The sequence below is a fragment of the Budorcas taxicolor genome, unplaced genomic scaffold (genome assembly GCF_023091745.1).
Source record: "Budorcas taxicolor isolate Tak-1 unplaced genomic scaffold, Takin1.1 scaffold172, whole genome shotgun sequence".
Classification (NCBI taxonomy): domain Eukaryota; kingdom Metazoa; phylum Chordata; class Mammalia; order Artiodactyla; family Bovidae; genus Budorcas; species Budorcas taxicolor.
Genome location: NW_026291674.1, coordinates 33,937 through 58,770, shown reverse-complemented (window position 1 = coordinate 58,770; position 24,834 = coordinate 33,937). Strand labels below are relative to the sequence as shown.

The 24,834-nt window shown below is 40.9% G+C and overlaps 1 protein-coding gene across 1 annotated transcript; it reads left to right on the top strand.

The window, feature by feature from the left end:
- Positions 1-989: 989 nt before the first annotated feature.
- Positions 990-20,825, top strand: LOC128071134 (monocarboxylate transporter 12-like). Its single transcript, XM_052664100.1, is given in 6 exon segments — positions 990-1,192; positions 9,187-9,290; positions 12,411-12,554; positions 14,150-14,729; positions 16,917-17,176; positions 20,563-20,825. Coding segments are annotated over 6 exon segments (1,554 nt in total).
- The last annotated feature ends 4,009 nt before the right edge of the window (positions 20,826-24,834 follow it).

The window sequence follows — 24,834 nt, the reverse complement described above, 5'->3', positions numbered from 1 at the left end:
TAAATGGAGAGTTATAACAGGATGTAGCAAATAATCTTTTTTTTCCCATCTATCCCTGTTTGCTACCTTATTTAGTTTTATTGAATTATTATGTACTAGTTTCTGGGCTTTCTGTTCTGTTTCATTATTTTTCATTCTCGTTTCAGTTTTTTCCATCTAAGAATTATAGCGTTCTTGGTCAGAAATGCCAAAGCAGTTACTGTCAGAATCATTCAGTATAATAATTAAGACATAGCCTAAGCTGTTGAAAGACTCCAGCATAGAGAGCCGGCATGGCACCCACTCAGTATTCTCACCTGGAGAATCCCATGGGCAGAGGAATCTGCCCGGCTATAGTCTATAGGGTAGCAGAGAGTCTACGCAACTGAAGCCACCTAGCACCGCACAGCACAAATACAGCTGAAGCATATTTACCTTTGGCATAATAGTGGGTAGGTGAAACCCAGACCTGGAGAGGCACCTCTTCCCCACAGAGTCGTTTGAGAACCCAGGCTCATCCTGTCCCGTAGCTCTGCCAGCCCCCAGGTCAATGTTCAGGCATGTATGGTTGGAGCTGTCTCATCTCCTCGTCCATGTTCCAGTCTGTGGGAAAGGAGGTGGTGCGTGTCTTGAGACATCCTTTGCCTTTGAGCTGAGGAACCAGAAGTAGCATGTATTATTTTGCTCAGATCCCTTTAGTCTAACTAATCCATGTTGCCACATCTACCTTCAAGGCATGGAAAATAGTTTAAACGGCCATCCTAGATTTGACTTGAAAGTTGAGAGGATCTGTTATTAAAAAAAAAAGAGGGATGGGTTCCAAGAACAACTAATGGTCTTTGCTGCAGTCCAGTTTGCATAGTCACAAATACTCATATTTAAGAGAAAGGTAATAATCATTTTCTGCAAGTGAAGAACTATCTTTGGCAATGAAATACAAATATGTCCTGATTTTTTATTTTAGATGGCCAATAACCCATGTGCCAGGTAGCACTCTATGCCAATCTTGAATGCCAACAGGAAGTCACTGGACGGCAAACCCTTCCAAGATCATAACTGGGCTGTTGGAGTAACTTGGGAAAGAAGAAAAAGGAATTGAAAGTATGGCAAAAGTAAATAGAGCTCGGTCTACCTCCCCTCCTGATGGAGGCTGGGGCTGGATGATCGTGGCTGGCTGTTTCCTTGTTACCATCTGCACCCGGGCAGTAACCAGGTAGGTGGGACTTTCTTCTTGATTTGTTATTATGATCTGGCTATTTTCCTAACTCGGCTGCATTCTATCTCTGAACCTGTCATTGTGAAAATAAATGTGTATATGTGTGTTATGTGTGTGTGTGTTTTCTTTGACTGCTCAGATATCTTCTTCTTGGCAAGGAACGTCATTTTCTGACACTTAAAAGTCCTGGATAGTGATCTCTTTTTTAATATCTGACCTATAAACCTGGAGTTTTATGACATTTTTGAGTAAATATCATGGCTATTGCCAGACATTTATTTTCATAAGCAGTTCATCCCACAAAGGACAAATGTATAAGCTCAAAATAGCCACGAGAACCTCTCGGCTCACCAGGATGCCGAGCCACGGGAAGCTTAAAGCCTAAAATTGAAATCCTTTTGCTTCATTTTGCACTTGGCTGTGGTAGTGGAGGCTGAACTCTGGGCTGAAGGAGAGAAACAGCACAAATGCAGGGATTCTCTCATCTCTTTGGGTTGTGGGTCCTCTTTTTCTTTTACTCAAGGACATATAGTGTGGAATATACTTGCGTTAAATGGCCATACGCTGAGATGCCTTCATCTCATTTACATTTGGAATAAATACACACTTGAAATCTGCATGTGCCAGCTCTTCTAGAGGTGCCTTTGTTCAGACTGAACTCTCTTCTCTGGCAACTCTCCCTCGGCTGCTCTGCTGCTGCTAAGTCGCTTCAGTCGTGTCCGACTCTGTGCGACCCCATAGATGGGGGCCCGCTGTCTCTGGGATTCTCCAGGCAAGAACACTGGAGTGGGTTGCCATTTCCTTCTCCAATGCATGAAAGTGAAAAGCAAAAGTGAAGTCGCTCAGTCGTGCCTGACTCATAGCGACCCCATGGACTGCAGCCCACCAGGCTCCTCCATCCATGGGATTTTCCAGGCAAGAGTCCTGGAGTGGGGTGCTATTGCCTTCTCTGCTCGGCTGCTCTACATAACTTTATTTGATGGTATCATCCATAAAAGCATTGATGTGTTCCCCATGACAAACAGATAATGCAGGAAAGAAGCAGTGTGTGTTTTTGCTACAATAAGGTTTTGTTATGTGTCATCATAAACTGTAGATTTATTTAAAATTATGTGATGGTTGAGTCTGATTTTTCTCCCATCTATTTTATGGATCCTCTGTTCTGGGAGTGAGGAGGTCATAGAGTTGAAAGGAATCTTTCATCTTGGTTCTTCCATGTGGATGCTTTCATCATTCATTTAAGCATTTCATCAATAGTTTATTTATTTTATATATAATTTGATGAGAGGAAAGTTCTGGAAGTGAGCTTGGTGCTTTATAAGAAGGGCGGCTGGAAATTTAAAAAGAGGCTTGTGGCTGGCAGCAAAGACTTGTCTTCAGAGCTTCCTGGGAGAGGCTGAGAGTAGGGTCCTTGAGCAGAATAAGCTTGGAGGAGACAAGTATGATGCACCAGGAAGCAGCCAAGAGAACTGAAGACAGAAGCAAAGACAACAGCCTACACGGGGGTTTGTCAGTTCAGAGAATCAGTGCCTATTGGGCAGTCTGATTAATTCTTTTTTCCACTTTTTTCAAGTTGTATTAAGAAATAATCAACCTTAGTCACTATATAGGTTCAAGGCATACATATTGATGAGTTTTTACTGAAGTATGTTTGATTTACAGTGTTGTGTTAGTTTCTGGTACAGAAAAGTGAAAGTGTTAGTCATTCAGTTGTGTTGGATTTTGTGACCCCCATGGACTTTAGCCCGCCAGAATTCCATGGAATTCTCCTGGCAAGAATACTAAAGTGGGTTGCCATTTCCTTTTCCAGGGGATCTTCCCCACCCAGGGATCGAACCTGCATTGCAGGCAGATTCTTTACCAACTGAGCCACTAGGGAAGCCTATTCTTTTCCATTATGGTTTATTACAAGATACTGAATGTGGTTGCCTGTGCTATACAGTGGGACCTTATTGTTTATCTATTTTATATATAGTAGTTTATAAGCATGATGATTTGATTTACATATATTATGGGCTCAGCTAACATCCATCTTCTCATATAACTACACTGAAAAGGGAAGAAAGAAGAAAAGAGGAAAAAAAATTTCTCCTCCTGAAGAGAACACTTAGAATGTACTCTTTTAACATCTTTCCTGCATATCATACCACAGTGTCAGCTGTAGTCATCATATTGTACATGACATCACTACTGCTTATTTATCTCATAACTGGAAGTTAGTATTTTTGACCACCCTCCTCCAGTCCCCTTTCCCCCACCCTCTGTCTCTGGCAACCACAAGTCTAATCTCTTTTTATATGAGTCTGGTTATTGTTTTAGATTCCATATATGAATACGATCATACAGTATTTGTCTTTCTCTGTTTAATTTATTTCACTTAGCAGAATACCTTAGAGAAGGCAATGGCACCCCAACTCCAGTACTCTTGCCTGGAAAATCCCATGGACGGAGGAGCCTGGTGGGCTGCAGTCCATGGGGTCGCACAGAGTTGGACACGACTGAGCGACTTCACTTTCACTTTTCACTTTCCTGCATGGGAGAAGGAAGTGGCAACCCACTCCAGTGTTCTCGCCTGGAGAATCCCAGGGACAGGGGAGCCTGGTGGGCTGCCGTCTATGGGGTCACACAGAGTCCGACATGACTGAAGCAACTTAGCAGCAGGATACCTTCAAAGCCCTTTCATATTGTTACAAAGTGGGAGGATTTCCACGTGTTTTTTCCTGGCTGAATAATATTCCATTGTATATATACACCACACCCTCTTTATCCGTTTATCCATGCGTGTCTTGGCGGTTGTAAATCACGCTGCTGTGAGCATGGGGACGCAGACATCTTTTCTTGTTCGGGCTCTCGTTTTCTATGGATCTATTCCCAGCAGTGGGATTGTTGGGTCCCATACTGTTTCCTGCGGTGGCTGTACCAGTTTACAGTCCCATCAACGATGCACAAGGGTTGCCTCACTGGAAAACAGATACTTAAGATTTCATATAGATGAGTCCATAATGTATTTAAAATGATTTTATTGATGGACATTTATATTGTCTCCTGGCTTTTGCTTTACAAATAATGCTACCATTATAATCTACCATTAAATCTACCATTTAAAAGTCATATTTCACTCTTGCCTTGTAACTGGTAATGCTTTCTTACACATGAAATTTATAAAAAGCTTAAAGTTGTGCAGGTTGTTAAAGCAGTCATTCCTGTTATTTGCTCCCTGTGCTTGTTAATATGCATTGAGTACCTGTTTTTGCTTCAAGATGTGTTATTACCAAACACATTATCTATGTTAATAAATTCATTTCATTGTGGAATTACATGACATTCTATTAGTAACTTGAAAAATTGAATTGGAGTTGATACTTGAAAAGCAATGTTTGTTTAAAGGCTCAGTTCTTGTAAATAATTTCTCATGTTACCTGAACACTTACTCTGTGTTTGTTGGCATTATTCCAAACAATTTTCATTGATTAAATCATTTAATCCTGGTAATAACACACAGAGGTTGAATAATGTGTCCAAAGTCACATGGTGAGTAAGTGATAGTACTTTTAACCACTGGGCTGCGTTGCCCAGTGGATTACTTACTGTGCTGACTTAGTGGATAACTTCATCAACGAGGAAAAAAAAAGTCTTTACCAAATATCAGATGTTGTCAGCTTCCAGTTCTCCAGGAGCCAGAGAAGAATTTTACAACACAGTGACAAGATAGAGGCAGCAAGTATGTTGACCCCTTGAGAGAGAGTATCTCTGAGAATGATATAGCAAACACCACTTGGATGATATCATGAATAAAACCTACTAACCCCTGGAGGCTGTTCGGGGTTGTTCGCTATTGCAGCACAATCGAATCCAATCTGACTGATACAGTCTGGCTTCTCCAAACGCTTAATTTATAGATGAGGAAATCAAGACCCTGAGAGATTTAGAAGCTTTATCACAACTCTCAGTTATTCAGCATGGGAATCAGAGATCAGAAACCAGTTCTGCTGACATCTGTCAGATGCCCAAATATTCCAAGGGACAACAAAAATAACTTGGGGTGAGAAGCACATGTACCGCCAATAAAATTTGTTTTCTTTCAGGTCGTGCCAGTGTTTGCTTGTGTGCTCTCTGTTGTGTCTGACTCTGTGACGTCGTGGACTAATAGCCTTCCAGGCTCCTCTGTCCATGGGCAAGAATACTGGAGTGGGTTGCCATTCCCTCCTCCAGGGGATCTTCCCCACCCAGGGACTGAATCTGCATCTCCTGAGTCTTCTGCTTTGGCAGGCGGACTCTTTACCTTTGAGCCACCAGCAAAGCCCCTTTCATGGAGACTTCCTGATTCTCTAGTCTCCACTCCCAAAGGACCCAAATTAGACTAATTCCTCAACTGAATATCCATTGAGCTTTAGGCTTATTTTATATTTCTGTAATATGTGCTTTCATCATTGTGCATCACCCCTCTTGGTGGCCTCTCACTTCTTAAGGGGCAAACACCTCTGGCACCAAAACTTGGGGAAAGCCTGTCAAAGCCAACATGCATGCCCATGGGTCTCACCTTCTGGAAAAATCTGAGCCTCAGTACTTTCTTCTTGTCTGTTACTCTTCCTCATTCAAAAAATATTTATAGAGAGAATTCCCTGGTGCTCTAGTGGTTAGGACGCCTAGATTTCACTGTCTGTGTTTACAAGGCATAAATCATAAAACTTTACCATCTATAAAGTTCCATGGTCCTTTCTGTTTGGAGAACAAAGGAAAGGACCACAATAATCCCTCCCATATTTCATAAAAGTCACAGTCATTCAGAAGCCTGTGTATGTAGTTATTAAATTTTACCGCTGACAAGCCTACTCACATGTTTAGACAAGAATCTCAAGTGTTACTTTTGAATTTTGCATGCCTATAGTTTGATATGACTAATCATTATCAGTTGGGGGAAAAAGCATCAAACAGAAAGCAAAATGACAATAGAACAAGATTTTTAAAAAGTCACAAGAGACAAACATAGCCTCACAGATTTTAAATTTCCCAAAACTATTTAGTGGAGAGAAGACACTTCCACAAGTGCTGATCCTAATCTATCTTCTGCACATCAAACTCCACCCCAGCGCCTTTGGGACTTAGAATTTAGCATCCTATCCCATCCCTTTTCTCTTTCCTATCACCAGCACTGGCAACATAATTGCAGGACCCAGTGCAAGAGGAAAATGCAAGGCCTCTTGTCCAAAAGGCAGGAAAGAAAGGGCTGGTAAATATACTAAAAGGCTTCCCAGGTGGCTCAGTGGTAAACAATCCACCTGCCAATGCAAGAGACTTGGGTTTGATCCCTGGGTTGGGAAAATCCCCTGGAGTAGGAAGTGGCAACCCACTCCAGTATTCTTGCCTGGGAAATCTCTTGGACGAGGAGCCTGGTGAGTTTCAGTCCATGGGACTGCAAAGAGTCAGACAAGACTTTGCGACTGAGCACAGACTTATGCGCACAAAAATGTACTAAAATAGGAAGCTTTTCCTTTTTCAGTAGTCTATCTTGATTTTTCATGATGTTTTCTCTTTGGTGTTGTTCTGAGTAAAGAAAAATGGAAACTAGCACAGATCTACTGATCATCTTAATATTACCAGTAGCCCTATCTTTTTCTTTCCTTCTGTGTCATCGTTTTCAGCATACGGGATCAAATAATACCGAGAAGCAACATGAGTAACAAAGGATCTGATAGGAATCCTTGTACCTTTGTGTTTCTTACAGTATCACTGCCTTCTGCATTTGAAGCAAGTGTTGATTTGAAAGGAAAGCCTGGTCTCTCTTCCTCCCCTATGTCCATGATCACTCAGTTATAGGCATAACCCACTTACCTTGTACTCAGTCTGAGCTTTACTGGACTCCCACACAAGAGTCTGCTGGAGTTTTGTGACCTGGAGCATCTCTAAGAACTGCAGACTGAAGAATCTGTGGCTCTTCTCGGCTCACACGCATGCTTCATTGTCCCAGTGGACTTCACTTACAAAACGCAACTTCAAAGATAAAATTATAAGGAATTTTAAGACAGTGACAGCTGAGTTAAACCAAGTTTTATGCCTCTAAGTATCAGATTCTGTGCAGTTGTATAGGTTGTAAACTGTAAAGCCAGACCTGCCTGACACCACTGTCCTCAGGCTTCCTCATTCTCTTCCCTCTTCTTTAACTTTCCCATCTACTCACTTTCACTTCCAGCAGCAACTGGAGAGTCAGGAAGAATAAATAACAGGTTGCTAGGGGCTGTTGAAGCATAAGGAGCTGGATTGTAAGGCCTGTCCCAGGAGACAGATACCCTTCTATCTCATCCCCAGCTGCAAGACCTGATTTCTTTCCCCGCTATCATGGAGCTCTAAAAGCTTCCTGGCCTGCAGTAGGACACCCTGCTAATCTGCGTGTGGTTCCGTCTGAGTTGTACAATGGTACAAACTGTTGCTTCTGACTCATTTATGTCTTGTTTTTCCTAAGTAATTCTCTATTTTTCAACATAAAATATTCTGTTTGTTTCTGTCTCTGTATATATACTGTCATATATATGTATATGCACACACACATAAGTTTCTGTATAAGAAATATTCACTGTCAAATAATTCAAAGTGCAGAACAAAATAAAAACCATTTACAGTATCACCATGCACATGTAATGGCTGGATACATTTTGGTTTATATGCTTTGAGGCTTTTTTTGTTTACATAAACTGTGTTTTTATAACAATAAGCCCTTTCTACGTGAACTATTTTGTAACTTAGTTTGTTTCTTAACATTATGTTGTGAATTTATTTCCAAGTCAATAAATCAAATACCTAATAAATATTTCATTTTATTGAGATCCTATAAGTTACTTAAGCAGTCCCTCAGTTCAGTTCAGTTCAGTTCAGTTCAGTCGCTCGGTCATGTCTGACTCTTTGTGATCCCATGGACTGCAGCATGCCAGGCTTCCCTGTCCATCACCAACTCCCAGAGCTTGCTCAAACTCATGTCCATCGAGTCGGTGATGCCATCCACCATCTCGTCCTCTGTCGTCCCCTGCTCCTCTTGCCTTCAATATTTTCCAGCATCAGGGTCTTTTCTAATGAGTCAGTTATTCGCATCAGGTGGCTAAAGTATTGGAGCTTCAGCTTCAGCATCAGTCTTTCCAAGGAATATTCAGGACTGATTTCCTTTGGGATGGACTGGTTGGATCTCCTTGCAGTCCAAGGGACTCTCAAGAGTCTTCTCCAACATCACAGTTCAAAAGCATCAATCCTTTGGCGCTCAGCCTTCTTTATGGTCCAGCTCTCACATCCATACATGACTACTGGGAAAACCATAGACTTGACTAGACGGACCTTTGTTGGCAAAGTAATGTCTGCTTTTTAATCTGCTACTTAGGTTTGTCATAGCTTTTCTTCCAAGGAGCAAGCATCTTTTAATTTCAGTCCCTTATCATTTCAGCGTGTTTTAATTTTAAACCAGTCCCTACTGGTGGACAAATAGGTTGGTGACAACATTTGGCTATTATAAATTGTTAACCACAATATATGTGTAACTTTTTTGTATTATTGTTTTCTATTATTATTATCACCATCATCTGTTTATTAACTTTGGTTAAAACCTAGAAGTGAAATTGGTGGGTGATGTATAATAGTTTATTGTCAAATCGTAACTTAAACAACCATCTCTTAGAAGCTACAGATGTTAGTGAAACACTAAGCTGAGTAAGAACCCATGTGTTTGTCCTGCCATCTTTTCTATAAGACTTTTCCTACAGCAGTGATCTTCACATCTACTTGGCTTCACAGCCCCTGTAGTGAATGAACACTTGTTCTTATCCCTTAGAATGTCCAATGGTTAGCTTCTGATTTCCCACTCACTATGGACCAGCAATGTATCATTGAAAATCAATCAAAATCAATTAAAACCCTTAGAGACTGGAACAGCTGATTGAACCAAAACTTGAAGCTCTAGGTCAAATCTATATTCATTGTTTTTTGTATAAAATACTTGCACTTTTTTTCAGATGTATTTCAATTTTTTTTGTGGAGTTCCAGACATACTTCTCTCAGGATTATGCACAGACAGCCTGGATCCATTCCATTGTAGACTGTGTGACTATGCTCTGTGGTAAGTATCTCCAGAGATAGACAATTGCTGGCTCCCTTTGAACTGTACATGACAGTGACCTTCCACTGCCTCTGATGACCTGTTTTTCTGAGTAGAAGGGCTATGGTAAAAATTGACTAAAACTATGTAAAGAGAAAAATATGATCCTGCCTTTAACCCAACTCAATCAGACATGCTGTTGGAATTAATGTTCTTCGTTGATATTGGATGGACCAGGTAGTGAGTACAGTCAGTTGGATACTTACCATTTGGTTCTTCCATATAAAGCGAGGGAGCCAGGCATCACAGGACTTGTCCTGATTTTGGATGCAGCTAACTATACATTGTACACTGTGTCTTGTTGTCTTCTTATTTTCCAGTCGTGTAAACAGCCATCAGAAGGCACTGTGAGCCATTTCCATGCAGTCTCCTTAAATACACGCCAGTAATATGCGCATCGTGCCTCAAGTTTTGTTTTCACTCTCGTTCCTTCCCAGAGAGTTCAAAATTTGGCTCATTGATTTATTTTTCATGCATACGTCTTCATTCTTCGACAAGTATTGTGGAAAAATAGAATGTTGCAGTCATAAGATAAGCATGTTCACGATGGCTATAATATCCTTCCAGAACCACAAAGGTGCTATACATAATGTGTAGAGTGGTCTCAAGATTCGTGGAGTCTCTCATTCCATCTGTACAGTAAAGAGAAAGTAGCCTTGAGATTTTTCTTTTTAAAAATTTCCAACCAAAGTTATTAAAGGAGTGTCATAGAAATTTTATGAGATTGGGTCAAATTGAAATGATCTGTTTGCAGGCTTGACCCATTAAATCCTTTCATTTATTGACTCCTGAACATTTTTAAAAAAAACTGTTATCTCTTCAGGCCATATCTTGGTGGCAGAAGAAAATGCTATATGGTTTACTACTACACTACTAAGTCGCTTCAGTCGTGTCCAACTCTGTGCGACCCCATAGACGGCAGCCCACCAGGCTCCACCGTCCCTGGGATTCTCCAGGCAAGAACACTGGAGTGGGCTGCCATTTCCTTCTCCAATGCATGAAAGTGAAAAGTCAAAGTGAAGTTGCTCAGTCGTCTCCGACTCCCAGCAACCCCATGGACTGCAGCCCACCAGGCTCCTCCATCCATGGGATTTTCCAGGCAAGAGTACTGGAGTGGGGTGCCATTGCCCTCTCCAGTAACACATAAATTACATCACCGTTCCATTCTAGGTACTGGTTCATATTTATTTTTAGAAAAATGTACGTAATCAGGAGCAGGTTGATTTGTTCTGATGTAGTTCCTTGGTTATTTGAATGCAATTCTAGGTTTCACAAGACCACTAAGTTGATGCTACTGATAACACTGGAAGGTCAGAAGGGATCAAGAAATCATAACTCGGGTTTTCTAGCCTATCTTTTTAATTTAAAACATTAAGATGATCACTTGATTTTCAGGGTCAGATGAGTAGTCATTGTCTTTGTGTGAGCACGCCTGTGCTCATGGCAGTGAGAACTTCCATGTTTATCTTTCACGAAGGACGCAGGTGACTCATTTCTCCCACTGTTATCTTTTGGAGAGTATTTATAATCCCTCAAAGAGGAATAAATGGCCTTCAGTGACCACTGTGGTCACAATGACCATGTGAACCGTTGAGCTAAAGCAGGGTCATGTTAGATGCAGTGTATTTAAGTTCTATCCAAGGCCTTGAGTCCTCTTGTACCCAATTACTGTATACTCGTTTGCTTATCTGGTGACATTAGTTGAGTTTGGAGTATGGACAAGAGGCTGCAGAATCACATCTGGGACATACCTTGGGGCCATATCTGCACTATGATGGGCAGAGAAGTGAACATTTTTCATTGAGTTTCATATACATCTTGTCACTTTCCAAGAGCCATTACAGCATCAGCCTGGAGAATTAAATGTATTTTTAGGAGATTTGCTCATTCCTATTATCTAGAGGTTATATATGCATCCAGCTACTATTCCAACTAGATGGGATATTAGGCTGATGACTGATGCTATCATGTACATTTGAATCAAGCCCCAATTTTAACCTGATCTATATAAAAATTATACTCTACAGATACCCAGAGAATTGGCTCTTCTGATCTTGTTCCCATGAATACTGGTGTCAGCATGAATTGTTTTTTAGAAAGAAATTCGCATGCTTTCTCCACTCATCTCCTCTGCCTGAAAGACCCAAGAAGCCAGAATAATAGGGTGAAATAACATTGTATTCGGTGTCAGGTGCCCTGAGCTGAATATTTTTTGGTGATCTTGGGCATGTCATATTCCCCTGAACTTTAGTTTCTTTTTGGCCTCTTCCAGCTTGAATTATTATCCTATAAACCTGGAAGTTGGCATAATTCTGACACATTGTTAAACCACAGATAGAATGAGGCTAACTGAAATGTTATCATCGCATTTCCTAGATTTTCTGGGCTTTCGTTTCTCATCCACAGGGTTTTCAAAAGCCCAGAAGCAGTGCCAGATTGTGAAGTGTGTCTGTGATCTCTCTCCCTGGCCTTTTCTTGCATAACACTGCTGGCCATGCAGTGTTGCCCACCTTCTTCTCCACAATATACCTGTCATTATTGTTGTTAATTGTGTATTATCCATGTTATGTGAAACATACAAGGCATATCACTGTGCAACCGTTGAGCTAAATCAAGGTCACGTTAGATGCAGTGTGTTTAAATTCTGTCCAAGGCCTTCATTTCAAGGAACTGGCTTGCTGTTTGAAAAGCAGCCCATTCTCCTGGGATTATGACCATTCTAGCATGGAGAAATGGAATGAGCAGTCAAATGCTAGTCAGGAGACCTGCTCCTGATTCTAGCCTTGCCACTTGCTCTCTGTGGGACCGTGGGCAGGTCATTCCCTCTCCCCTCGGTTTCTAACTCCATAGGATGAGTGGGGTGGGCAGGTCATTCCCTCTCCCCTTGGTTTCTAACTGCATAGGATGAGTCGGGTAGGCAGGTCATTCCCTCTCCCCTTGGTTTCTAACTCCATAGAATGAGTGGGGTGGGCTCGAGGATCTGAGGATGGGCGGCTATCTGCGCCACTGATACAGCACCCCAGCCTGTACACAGCGCCCTCAAGGCCTCTATGTTGAACCTATTTATTATTGTTTTTGAAGCTCCACTTGGGAGTGTTGTCAGTAACCATTTTTCCTGTCAAGTGGGAATCATGCTGGGTGGCTTGCTTGCATCCACTGGTCTCATCCTGGGCTCGTTTGCCACCAGTCTGAAGCATCTCTACCTCACTCTGGGAGTTCTTACAGGTAAGGGCACTTTGTACCACCCTTTCTCATCCCACCCTATCCAGGGGTTGTTAAGCCTTCCCACAGAGCAGTAATTCATAAAATATTCCTATTGTTGGATGCATAATTTAGCTGAACATCTGCCTACCAAACGATTAAACACAAGGGCTAGAAATTTAATGAACTGTCATATGTAATGAGACTGTGTCAGCACTTTAATTCAGCCACGTGACAACAGTGACTGCTGACTTTCCTTGGGCAGCCATGTATGGCTGAGATCCTTCACTCAGAAGCAGAGCAACATTAGCCAGGGCAACATAAATTTTTAGCAATGATCATTCTCCCAGCATCTTTGCCAAGACATAGAAATACTATCTGTGGTTGACCAGAGTTGCCCTTACTTTTTAGTGAGTATCATTGTCCAATAAATGGGGGTTTACAGTTAAAAAAAAAAAAAAAAGCCTCTTGTGAATATTCTTATATCACACATTCTCTTTCAATGTTATGGAAATATACTTCAGAGAATGAAGTCCATAGAAAGAGAAGCAACCGATGTGCATTCCACAGATCCCACTTACAGGGACTGCAGAGGATCAAGGTTGGTTGGAGGGGCTAGCATGATCTGGCCAATAAAAGATATAATCTCACAGTGAGGTTATAAATCGGGATCTGTCAGCTGAAAAGGTATCTATCTGTCCCATGTCACCCAAAGGGCCTGACCACTAGGGTGTCCCATCCTCTCAGTTTACCAGAAACTGTCCTGGGCCTGGTACTGAAAGCCTCACATGTGGGAAACCCCTCAGTCCAAGCAAACTGGGATCATTGCTCACCCTACCCCGAAGATGGAAATAGGAGGTGCAGGCAGTTCTCCTTTTCCTTCCTTGATGTTTAAATTCCAGGTTTAAAGCCTTTCTGATTTTCTTGACTTAAAAAAAATAGAACTGGAAAATCTTGAAGAGACTTTTCTGCTGGGGATATTTTCAGGTTGCTATATGTACATGCTATGTTCATGGGTAAAATTAGCACGTTTCTTAATATTTGAAATTACTCTGGAACTTTCACAGGATCACATATACTATTTAAATACAAATTCCAAAGTGGTCCAGATAATCAGGGTTGTATCTCCATGTGCAGTGATGAGTTAAAGTAATTCTCTGGATAATTTAAGTATTATCAATAATGTAAGTCTTATCAATAATTTAATAATACTTAAATTACCTGGAGATCACTTAATTTACTAAAATTAACTTTAATTTATTTAAAAAAGAATTGTTGTGGTAAGAATACATTTCTCAGGTCAGTGTTATCCTGATTTTCTAGTTAATTCAAATTTAACTTGTATAATAGATTTTAAAGTCTTCATTTTATTTTGCTTAAGTCATAGTCCCTTAAAGCTTTTCTTCCCAAGAAGAAAGTCATACAGATGCTATACTTTCCAAATTGTGGATGGCTGGTGAGGGGAGACTCATTTTCAGCTTGATGTAGAAAGCAATTTTAAAGGGATTTACTTGAGATTTAGATTCTCTTAAATCCCAATAGTATGATTCTCAGAGATGTTCTTTCAGGGGCTATTCATGGCATACCATTAGCACTCATAGACTTCTCTTTATCACCAGGTCTTGGATTTGCACTTTGTTACTCTCCAGCTATTGCCATGGTTGGCAAGTATTTCAGCAGACGGAAAGCCCTTGCTTATGGGATCTCCCTGTCAGGAAGTGGCATTGGCATCTTCATCCTGGCTCCTGTGGTTCAGCTCCTTATTGAACAGTTTTCCTGGAGAGGAGCATTACTCATCCTTGGGGGCTTCGTTTTGAATCTCTGTGTCTGCGGTGCCTTGATGCGGCCGATCACTCTTAAAGAGGACCAGACCACTCCAGAGCAGAACCATGTCTGCAGAACTCGGACACAAGACTTGAAGCGGGCATCTCCCTGTTCGACTTGGACTAAAGAATGGGTGCAGACCTGCCTCTGTGGCTCTTTGCAGCAGGAATACAGTTTTCTACTGATGTCAGACTTTGTCGTGTTGGCCATCTCTGTCCTGTTTATGGCTTATGGCTGTAGCCCTCTGTTTGTGTACTTCGTGCCTTATGCGTTGAGTGTGGGAGTGACTCATCAGCAAGCTGCTTTTCTTATGTCTATTCTTGGGGTGATTGACATTATTGGCAATATCACGTTCGGATGGCTAACTGACAGAAGGTAAAAATCTGTGAAACCACCACTGGTTCCCCACAAGGAACTTTAAGCTTTGAGTTTCCCTTCATCACCTTGGGCTTCCCTGATGGCTTAGCTGGTAAAGAATCTACCTGCAACGTGGGAGACCCGGGTTCAATCCCTGGGTTGGAAGGATCCCCTGGAGAAGGGAATGGCTACCCACTCCAGTATTCTGGCCTGGAGAATTCTAGTCCATGGAGTTGCAAAGAGTCAGACATGACTGAATGACTTCCCTTTCATCACCTTACCCTCTAGAATACCTAGGTCTAAATAATATTAACAGGTTTTCAATATCTGAAGGCAACTCCCTTGTTGGTTCTTCTAGTCAGGCGTCGGCAAACTTTTTGTACAGGGATAGACATTAAAGAGATAAAGTCTCATTGACTTTGTAGGTCATATGATCCCAACCACCCAACGCTGCTCTTGTAGCACAAAGCAGCCATAGACAATATGTGACTGAAAGAGAATGGCCATATTCCAATAAGACTTTATTTAAGGGCACTAAAATTTTAGTTTCTCACACAGTGTTTGCATGTCACAACATTTTATCGTTCTTTCGATTTTTTCCAATCATTCAAAAATGGGAAAACCATTCTAAGTTCACAGTCCAAAAAACAAGTGGTGGGCCAGATTTGGCCGTAGTTTGCTGACCCCTGATCTAGATAATTTAGAATGATGGGTATGTCTAAGTGGCAGAAGCAAAGGATAGTTACGAGTTCTGGTAACAAATTTAATTCCATTCTAAGTCAGGTCAGTCCTCCAGTAAAACAACTTCTGACTGGTCACTGTGGTTTTAGTGTCTTGCTAACCACCCCAGAGACTGGCTGGCAACAGAGAGAGGAATGGACTGCAGTCTCGGTAGGAGGACCAGGTCGATAATAGCACGTTATCTATAGCACCACATATTTATGTTTGACAGTGCAAGAAGCAAATAGCTTCATTATAATTTTAGACTTAGAAACCAGTATTTTAAGAAATCTGAGTAGTTTCTTCAGCTAATGCTAATCTAGATTGAAGAGAGCAAACTATTCATATTCTCCTAAATGATAGACTTTTCACACTTGAGCTATGACCTGGGAGAGCTATCATCATGTGGCTTCTTAGCTGTTATGTCTTTGGGAAGTAATCAGGATCCAACTACCTTTCACCAGTATCATGAATACAATATTTAGGATTAAATATAAAAGCCACACTTTTAATAGCTAAGGAATGTGGGGAAGAGCAAAGGGTATCTTTCTTTACAATCAAATAACCCAACCAGAAGCAGTCTGATACAGATCTGAAAGAGGGATTTCTAGTCTAAGATATAAAAGACCCAAGTTCTTGTCCTGGCTCTGCCCCATATTATCCCTGAGACTTAGAGAAAATCACCCAACTCTCAGATCCTCATGGGTCTTCATCTGTAAAATGGACCAGTTCAATATTTGCCTAAGGAAGGACTTTATAGCATTTTGTGAGGCTCACATGAGATTACAAGCAGAAAAGCATAAATTGCTTTTCTTTTCTTACATAATTTATAACGTGTAAATTGCTGATGCTAATATAATACAGAGTCTTTGTGATATTTGCTATCATACATGGGTTTGGATCTACAAAGGGAAAATATTCATGGATGTGCCACTGGGGAGATCTTGAAATAAGACTTAGTCCTAATACACGACCATCATAATCTCTGGCAAATCATTTTCATTTCTTCATGTCATGGCTTCCTCTTTGTATACCCCCTTGGGTTATTGAACATATATGGAGAGCTGGAGACTAATGGATGATGTATCTGAAAGCGTCGAATATGGTAGACTTGCAGAAAATATTAGTCTCCTGACCCTCTATGTGTTATTTCACAAATTTCCTTGATTAACTCTGCGATAGATAACATCTCATTTTATAGCTAAAGGAATTGAGGTTAGAGTTAGGCAGTTAGTAGATGGGAGAACTGGACTCAAACGTCTATCTTTCTAATTTTAGTGCACGGGTTATTTTCTACCATAATGCTTCCTGGGAAGATCCATTCTTGCGTTTGCATATACCAAAAGAAAGATAGGAAGACAACGTAGAAAGCACACAATGGGGAGGCCATCTCTATAAAGCGCTTACCGCTACACGGCCAGGATTCTAGAGCTCTTTGATAGAAGCTGTGTGTCCTGCACTCATTCTTGGTCTTCAAATCCACAGGTGTCTGAAGAACTACCAGTATGTTTGCTACCTCTTTGCCATTGGACTGGATGGGCTCTGCTATCTCTGCCTCCCAATGCTTCAAAGCCTTCCCCTGCTCGTGCCTTTCGCTTGTACTTTTGGCTACTTCGATGGTGCCTATGTGACTTTGATCCCAGTAGTGACCGCAGAAATCGTGGGGACCACCTCTCTGTCATCAGCACTCGGCGTGGTGTACTTCTTGCATGCGGTGCCGTACTTGGTGAGCCCACCCATTGCAGGTAAGTTTCCAGAGGAAACCCCCTGACCCCAGTCAGCTCTTCTCTTTGTCATTTTGATGTAAAAACAGTGGACTCACACAACATACTATGAGAAGTGGAAGTAAGTTGGGAAGAAAGAAAGAGAAAGGAATGGCCGAGCCGCCAAAATACCATGGTCTCACGTACTTCCTTTGTTGTATAATCTTCTTCCAACTAACGGAGGACCTTAGTGTACTTGGGGAAAAAGAGTCCCAAATTAGGATCTTGATTCTGTTCCACACAAACGGTGGGAGCAATGGAATGAAACAGCTGTTCAGACTTAGATATAAGTTGGGCACATTCAGAGGGAAGGCTGGCGGGCATAGAGGGTTTCAGTAGAGGTAGAATGATGAGGTAGGTGGTGAGCTGGAATGTTAATGTACAGGTGTCATAGTGGAGTGTCTCCAGTGCCCGCTAAAGGAGGTGGGGCCCTATATACTTCAGAGGATATGGGTCTCTAAAGTATTACAGCTTTTGTGCAAAGGAGTAATACAGAATGTGTTTTGGAAAGATGATCTAGTACTTTAGTGGAGAAGCAGTTAGAATTTCATTCTGATAGTTCAGGAGCCATCTGATAAAGGCCTGAACTGTGGCTTCTGCAGCAGAAATGAGAATGAACTCTGTGGTCAAAGGAGGAAATTTGGGGGGAAAATCAACTGATTTTAGCATGTGGGGGTATGAAGGAGGGAACAAGTCCAATATATCAGGAGATGATGGCACACTTGAAAGAAATAAGGCAGCGGAAGAGAGTAGCTTTGCCAGAAAATAATAAATGTAATATTTAGACATACTCAGATATCTGAAATACCCAATAAGGTATTTAAGGATGAAATCCGAGCATTAGAGGGAGGGCAGATTTGGATCCACAGATTTGGGACTCAAGATAAAGCATCTAGAATGTTTTGTAAAATGATAAGACATTAAAAACATGATTCAGTAATTCCACAAATATTCATTGAGTCCATTAGGTAATTCAGGAAATATGTATTGCATGCCTTAAACAAGTAATTCAACAGATATTTATTGCTGTGTACATCGGCACTGTGTCTGGTGCTGTTGGTGCATCAGCAAACAGGTAAGAACCCACTCCATCTTCTTGGGGTGTAGAGTCTAGACCAGCGCCTCTCAGGATGAGGTCTTGAGGTCACTGCAACAGAGTCCCCTGGGACCCTTGTTAGACTGCAGGTTCCATGGCCCTCCATCTGTGATTTGGATCTTTAGGGGTGAGTTCCAGGAACCTACATTCTCAAGCAGTTTTCTTGTGACTCTCCTGTACACTAAAGAATGAGAACGATTGGCCCAGATTATTACCTGCCTAGATTAAAACTGAGAGTGAACAAGGTCTCTGAAGACAGGCAAACGAGAAATGAAGTAAACATTTGCCTAGAAGGAAAGAAGGGGACATTTTGAAGAAGGCAGGATTGCTGCTTTAGCAACTGTTGTAAATAGACAACAGTTCAAGTTATTTCCAAACCCAGCAATTGCTAAAGTGTCAAACCAGGAGAAATTGTGACTGCTTGATGGCTACAGATAAAAACTCCTGGTCAGTTTAAACTCCATGATATAGGATGGTATGTTTAGTGCTTCAGTTTTGGAAAAGAGCCCCAGGATGTTCTCATATCCTCCCTCCATAGCCAGTTTTTGTATTTACCAACCTTTAAGAACACTGTGATTCTGTTAAACAGTCATGGAACATAAATGAGGATTCCTGGGTCCTTTTGTCAAACCATGGCCTTCATTTGAATTCAGTTCAGTTCAGTTCAGTCGCTCAGTCATGTCTGACTCTTTGAGACCCCATGGACTGCAACTTGCTAGGCTTCCCTGTCCATCACCAACTCCCGGAGCCTACTCAAACTCAGGTCCATTGCGTAGGTGATGCCATCCAGCCATCTGTCCTCTGTCACCCCCTTCTCCTTCTGCCTTCAATCTTTCCCAGCATCAGGGTCTTTTCCAATGAGTCAGTGCATCAGGTGGCTAAAGTATTGGAGCTTCAGCTCCAGCATCAGTCCTTCCAATGAATATTCAGGACTGATTTCCTTTAGGATTGACTGATTGGATCTCCTTGCAGTCCAAGGGATTCTCAAGAGTCTTCTCCAGCATTTGGCATATCAGATAGTATACTCATTACTAGGTATTAGAGGATCAGTGTGTGAGTTCCTGTTGTAATACTTCTCTTATTTAACGACTTTTAAGATGACAGTTCTTTACTCAGTCTCCTGCTTGCTGCTAAAGGAATGCACAGGTAAATAACATAACTAAAATATTTGAGAGTAACAGTTTGGATTGTAGGCTTCCCTCATAGCTCAGTTGGTAAAGAATCCACCTGCAATGCAGGAGACCCCAGTTCAATTCCTGGGTCAGGAAGATCCACTGGAGAAGGAATAGGCTATCCACTCCAGTATTCTGGCCTGGAGAATTCCATGGACTGTATAGTGCATGGGGTCACAAAGAGTTGGACATGACTGAGCAACCTTCACTTTCACTTTGGATTGTAGGAAACGTTATGGGGCTTCTCATAATTTTTTCATGCCATTTTTGGCTAATTGTTGAAGTAGATGAGAGCAGAAGTCATATACTTCTGTGTGGATTTTCTTGGCACATAAGTAAAGTTTGGAGGAACTTTAAAAACCTTTTTAATTACAAAATAATTTCCTGCCAATGTCTAATTTTACCCCATTGAGTCCCTGATTATTGGGACTTATATTTTGCATATCATATACTCTGATTCTCCTCAAAATTTAGAGCGGGAGTTGATATTGTGGTTAATTTGTTGCAACAACAGATACATTTTAAAAAGCTGTGATTACAGAATTATGCTTCGTGAAATTTGCATGTGAAACTTTAACATGGCCCAACGATCTGATTTTCAAACTGGATAGGGTAAAATGTCTGGATCTATTAGGAAATTTGGATTCTGCTTTATCTAGGAGCATGTTCTGTTACTCAAGGTAGACAGTATATGGGTGCTGGGAACATTACTACTAGGGTTCTGTACGATTATACTCTTCACACTCTAGATAAAGAGATAATCCTAAACTCTGTAATTTGAATGATGTTTTTATCTTTGCTACCATATTCATGGAATTAATAATGACTAATATTTATTGTGTACTAAGAATACTATTATTCATAGTATAGAATGTAGTACTTCTAAACACTTTACATAATAACAACAATTTAGGAGTTTCTCCAGAAAATAGAATGCATTTTTCAGCTGTTGCAAAATACTTTTGATCTACTCTTTGTGTGAAAATGATAGTGGTGGTGCTAGCAATCTATTGTTATTATCCTCACAAATTATTAGATTTGAATGAGTAAATAGTCAAATTTTCAACTCAACAATATCATCTTGCTGTTGCTTGTTACAGGATGGCTTGTAGACACAACTGGCAGCTACACTGCAGCATTCCTTGTCTGTGGATTCTCAATGATATTTAGTTCTCTGTTGCTTGGCTTTGCTAGAGTCGTAAAGAAGATGAAAAAAACCCAGCTGCGGTTCCTTGCCAAAGAATCAGATCCCAAGATGCAGCTATGGACCAATGGCTCGGTGGCTTATTCTGTAGCAAGAGAATTAGATCAGAAAGATGGGGAATCTGCGGCTCTAGCAATGCTTGGTTCCAGCCCCACATGACCAATGGCTTTGAGCCTAGGAATCTTCAGGGCTGAGAGAGGTGGGACACCGGATTGTATATGTTTCTGAAGGACTTTATTTTGGCAGAAGCATTGCCTTCCAAGGAAATTTATTGTTTTATTAATATGTTCATAGGGGGTTGGGAAATAGCAAATAACAAAGCAAACTGGACCGGCTGAGAGTTTCCCCATTTGGGATTCACGATTGAACTCAAACAGCATCACACTGTGGAGAATGTTAGGACACAACTGATATAATTTCCTGTAAACAGGGGTAATTTCAACAAATGACTAAAGCAGATAACAGTGGAACAGCTTTGTTTCAAACTCTCTGTCCCTCCACCTTCCTTCTTCAGTTAGAAGGTAAGCCAGAAGCATTGACATGTAGGTTTCTTTATGCTGTTTGGAAAAGGGGGTATCCCATTTTAATCACTGCCTTTTGAAGAATCTATTCTTTAAGCACTCTGTTTCACATCCTAATGAGAAGCTCCACCAGGAAGAAGGTTTAGCACCCTTACCTTCCACCGCCACTGAAAGCTCATTTCCTCTGGCCAGGTGCTCGCCTCTGTTGCTATCACGTGGGTGATTCCTAAATCTTACCAGAAATGTTAACACTAACATTTCCCTTTTTTTCTTCAGAAATAGAGCACTTATTTTAACTGTAGACTTCCCTGTTAGGAATGGGAAAATGTTGGCAGCATTCCAGCTGGGCAGGAATTGATTTCTTGAATCAGCAGGTCTCTGGTGAGAGTTTTCTTTTTAGATCAGACATTTAACTTCATCATTACCCAAAACAAGGTGAGAGTTTTGCCTGAAAAATATTATTCTAGAGATGTTCTGAAAGTGAGGTTCCTTTCTCCCTGTGTCAGTTATTGTTCCAGCGTCCACTGCTCTTCATCTCTTTATAAATAATCATTAGGAACTTGGTGGACCTTTTCCGCTGAATAAGAAGGCTTTGGGAGTTAACCTCAGCACTGTGGCCTTCTCACAAATTATAGCTTTGGCCAGGAGAGAGGAAGGACAAAGTTAAGAAGGCTACTGGTGTGTTGTTTTATAGTTCATAGAACTCTTTCACACACCTTAAGTCACTGGATTAGGATAGTTCTCTCATTTCCAAGTACCCTATCTCCCTATGGTTTGGGTCTTCAGATTGATGAGGGGAGGGCATGGGGAGATAAGAAAGAGGTCAGACCCCCAGCCTGTCCCTAACCATTTTAAGTCCTCTGAACTACAATCCTGAATCCCAAATCATGCTGCACTTATAAATAGGGGCAAGTTATACATTTGAAAGGAGATTTTAATTAATTAAAACTTTTAAATCTGGGAACTTCCCTGGAGGTGCAGTGATTAAGACTCCACGCTTCCAATTCAGGGGCTTCAGGTTTGATCCCTGGTTGGGGAGCTCAGATCCCTCATGCTGAGCCCCATGGCCAAAAAAAAAAAAAAAAAATTAAGTCTGAACCTCAAGGAAATATTTTGACCCTGAAGGTTATTCAATCCACTGTCCCCAGAGAGGTCTCACAAATGCCTGGACACAGGTACTGAAAGATAAAACACAGCCATGAGGGGCACCCAGGTTAACCAAGTATGTTCAGCATGAGTCTTTGCCTATAACTGGATTATTTTAAAAATTACATATTAATACAGTGCTTTCAGAATGAAATGCTGACTTGATTTGATGGCAGAAAGCTAGTATCTCATAGATGTTTTCCAAAGAGAAATTGGAATGTTTCCTGTTATTTTTATACTTAGTTTGAAGATTTAGTTGTGAAACCACTTTCCTTGTTGTTTGCCATTTCAAAGCAATGTTTGGAAAATATCTGTAAACAGTCAAAGTTAAAATGAAGTTGTATGTGTTTGGAATAACACTTTATACTAAATGTCATTTCTTAAATCTTCAAACCTAAAGATTGTTTGAGATATAAAGAGTTATAAGTATTCTTATATGTGTTTTTTCCTCTGATGGTCACAGTAAAATTATGTTTATCTTGTTCAGCAATGTAATTTCTCTAAAGTATTATAAATATTCATGAAAAATGAGCATAGAGATCAGAGCTTTTAAAAATTTGTGTAAAATATTTGGGATATTCTGACTTTATACATGCATACATTTGTATTTTATTTTTCTTTTTGGAGCAGCATTTTTAGAAAACCAGTAAAGAAAATGTAGATTTTAGAGGTTACCATTGTCATCTATACAAAATTTTACTGTTACGTTCCATGTGCCTATACTGTTTATTTTAAAATGGAGGGATTCATGAGAATAATGTGTATGCTTTGTGGAATCAAGAACAAAATTGTGGTGGGATGATTTTATATCTTAAATATTTCTTTATATCACTGCAAGTTCTACTTTGAAATTGAGTAAAAAAAAGGCAAAAGAAATATGTAACTTCTGTAGATACACTGTACCATTTGACTTTTTTTTTCAGATTGTGACTTCACTAATAGATCAGATATTTATGATAATATTTTCTTATTTCAAAAGCATAATAAAATGAGTTTATAGTCATGTTTGGAAAACATTTTTCTGCTGCACGAGGGGTTTGATTATAAGTGGGTCTGTCTGGGGTCAAGCCAAGTGGTCACTGGCATATAAAGATGTTGTAAGTAATGAAATAATTTACAAAAGCCAAAACCATTTATTGAGTACTTCAATGTGTTAGCTGCTGTGTTAAGCGCTTCCTATTGCAATGTCTTACTTAATCCCCATAATAACCTATCTTTTCACCCTTCCATGAACATGGAACCTGAGGCATCAGGTCCCATGACTTCTGACTCAGTAGTCACTGCACCATTTGGAAATAAGCCCTTCCTTGGGCAGATAAAATCCTTCAGATTATACTTCAGTCTTCCAGTGAGTATAGATGAGAAGACCCTGGACTGAAAATTTCCAAGACTTCCTAAGAGACTTCTGGTTTTATTAAGACCACTACTTCGGGCTTAGTGGTTTAATTTGCTGTCTGTTGATCCAGACGCCTCTTTGGGAGCATTTGCATGTGGGGGCACATGGAAAGGGTTGGGAAGCACGCTGTGCATGACCAAAGTCGTGCTTACTCAGTCAGGAAGTGCGTGCCTTCCGAAATCCCATTGCCCTGTGATGATGAAGATGATGATATCTATCTGGCACTCTCCTTCCTGGGCACAATAGATCTAATGCAGAAACTGCTTATTGACGTGAAATCGTGTGAATTCAAGATAAACATCCGAGTTTCTCTTCTCATACTTCAAAGCTGTGAGTCTTTTTAAACCCTGCCCAACCATGCATTTTTATACCTGTTGCCAGAGCAGCTCCCAGTAAGAGATAACTAGGGTTTTGTCCCATTAGCACAGAGAAACATTTGGTGGGAGCAGTGAGGAAAATAATAAATAATGACATAAAAAGAAACGTTTAAAAACATTTTTACTAATAATGAAACTTTCCAAACATAGACAAAACCAAAAAGAAAAGTACAATGTACTTGAAGTACCCATTGTCCCAGCATCTACAGTTCTTTACCTCTTTGCCTCCACTCCTGATGAAGCCATTTGAGATCATGTTGACAGGACATGTCTTCCTTCAGTTGTCAAGGAATAACTAAATTTGGCAAGAACAATTTGTTCATGCTAGTCAAGGGTACGGGTGGTCAGTGTCCCATATTAAAGGGCCACATCATTACCTACAAGGCTGATGGGGACCCCTTTCTTGCTGTGGACTTCCTTCAGGTGTCTGAATTGCAGGCTAAAACTCTTCCTTTCCTAGCCCACATGTGATCTATCTACCTGAAGCTTGCGTGCCTATGTGCTAAGGCGCTTCAGTCATGTCTGACTCTTAGCGACACTATGGGCTGTAGCCCACCAGGCTCCTCTGTCCATGGGATCCTCCAGGCAAGAGTACTGGGGTGGGTAGCCATGCCCTCCTCCAGGGATCTTCACTACCCAGAGACTGAATCTGAATCTCTTACATCGCCTGCATTGGCAGGCGGTTCTTTACCACTAGCACCACCAAGCTTAAGGAAGTGTCAAATAAG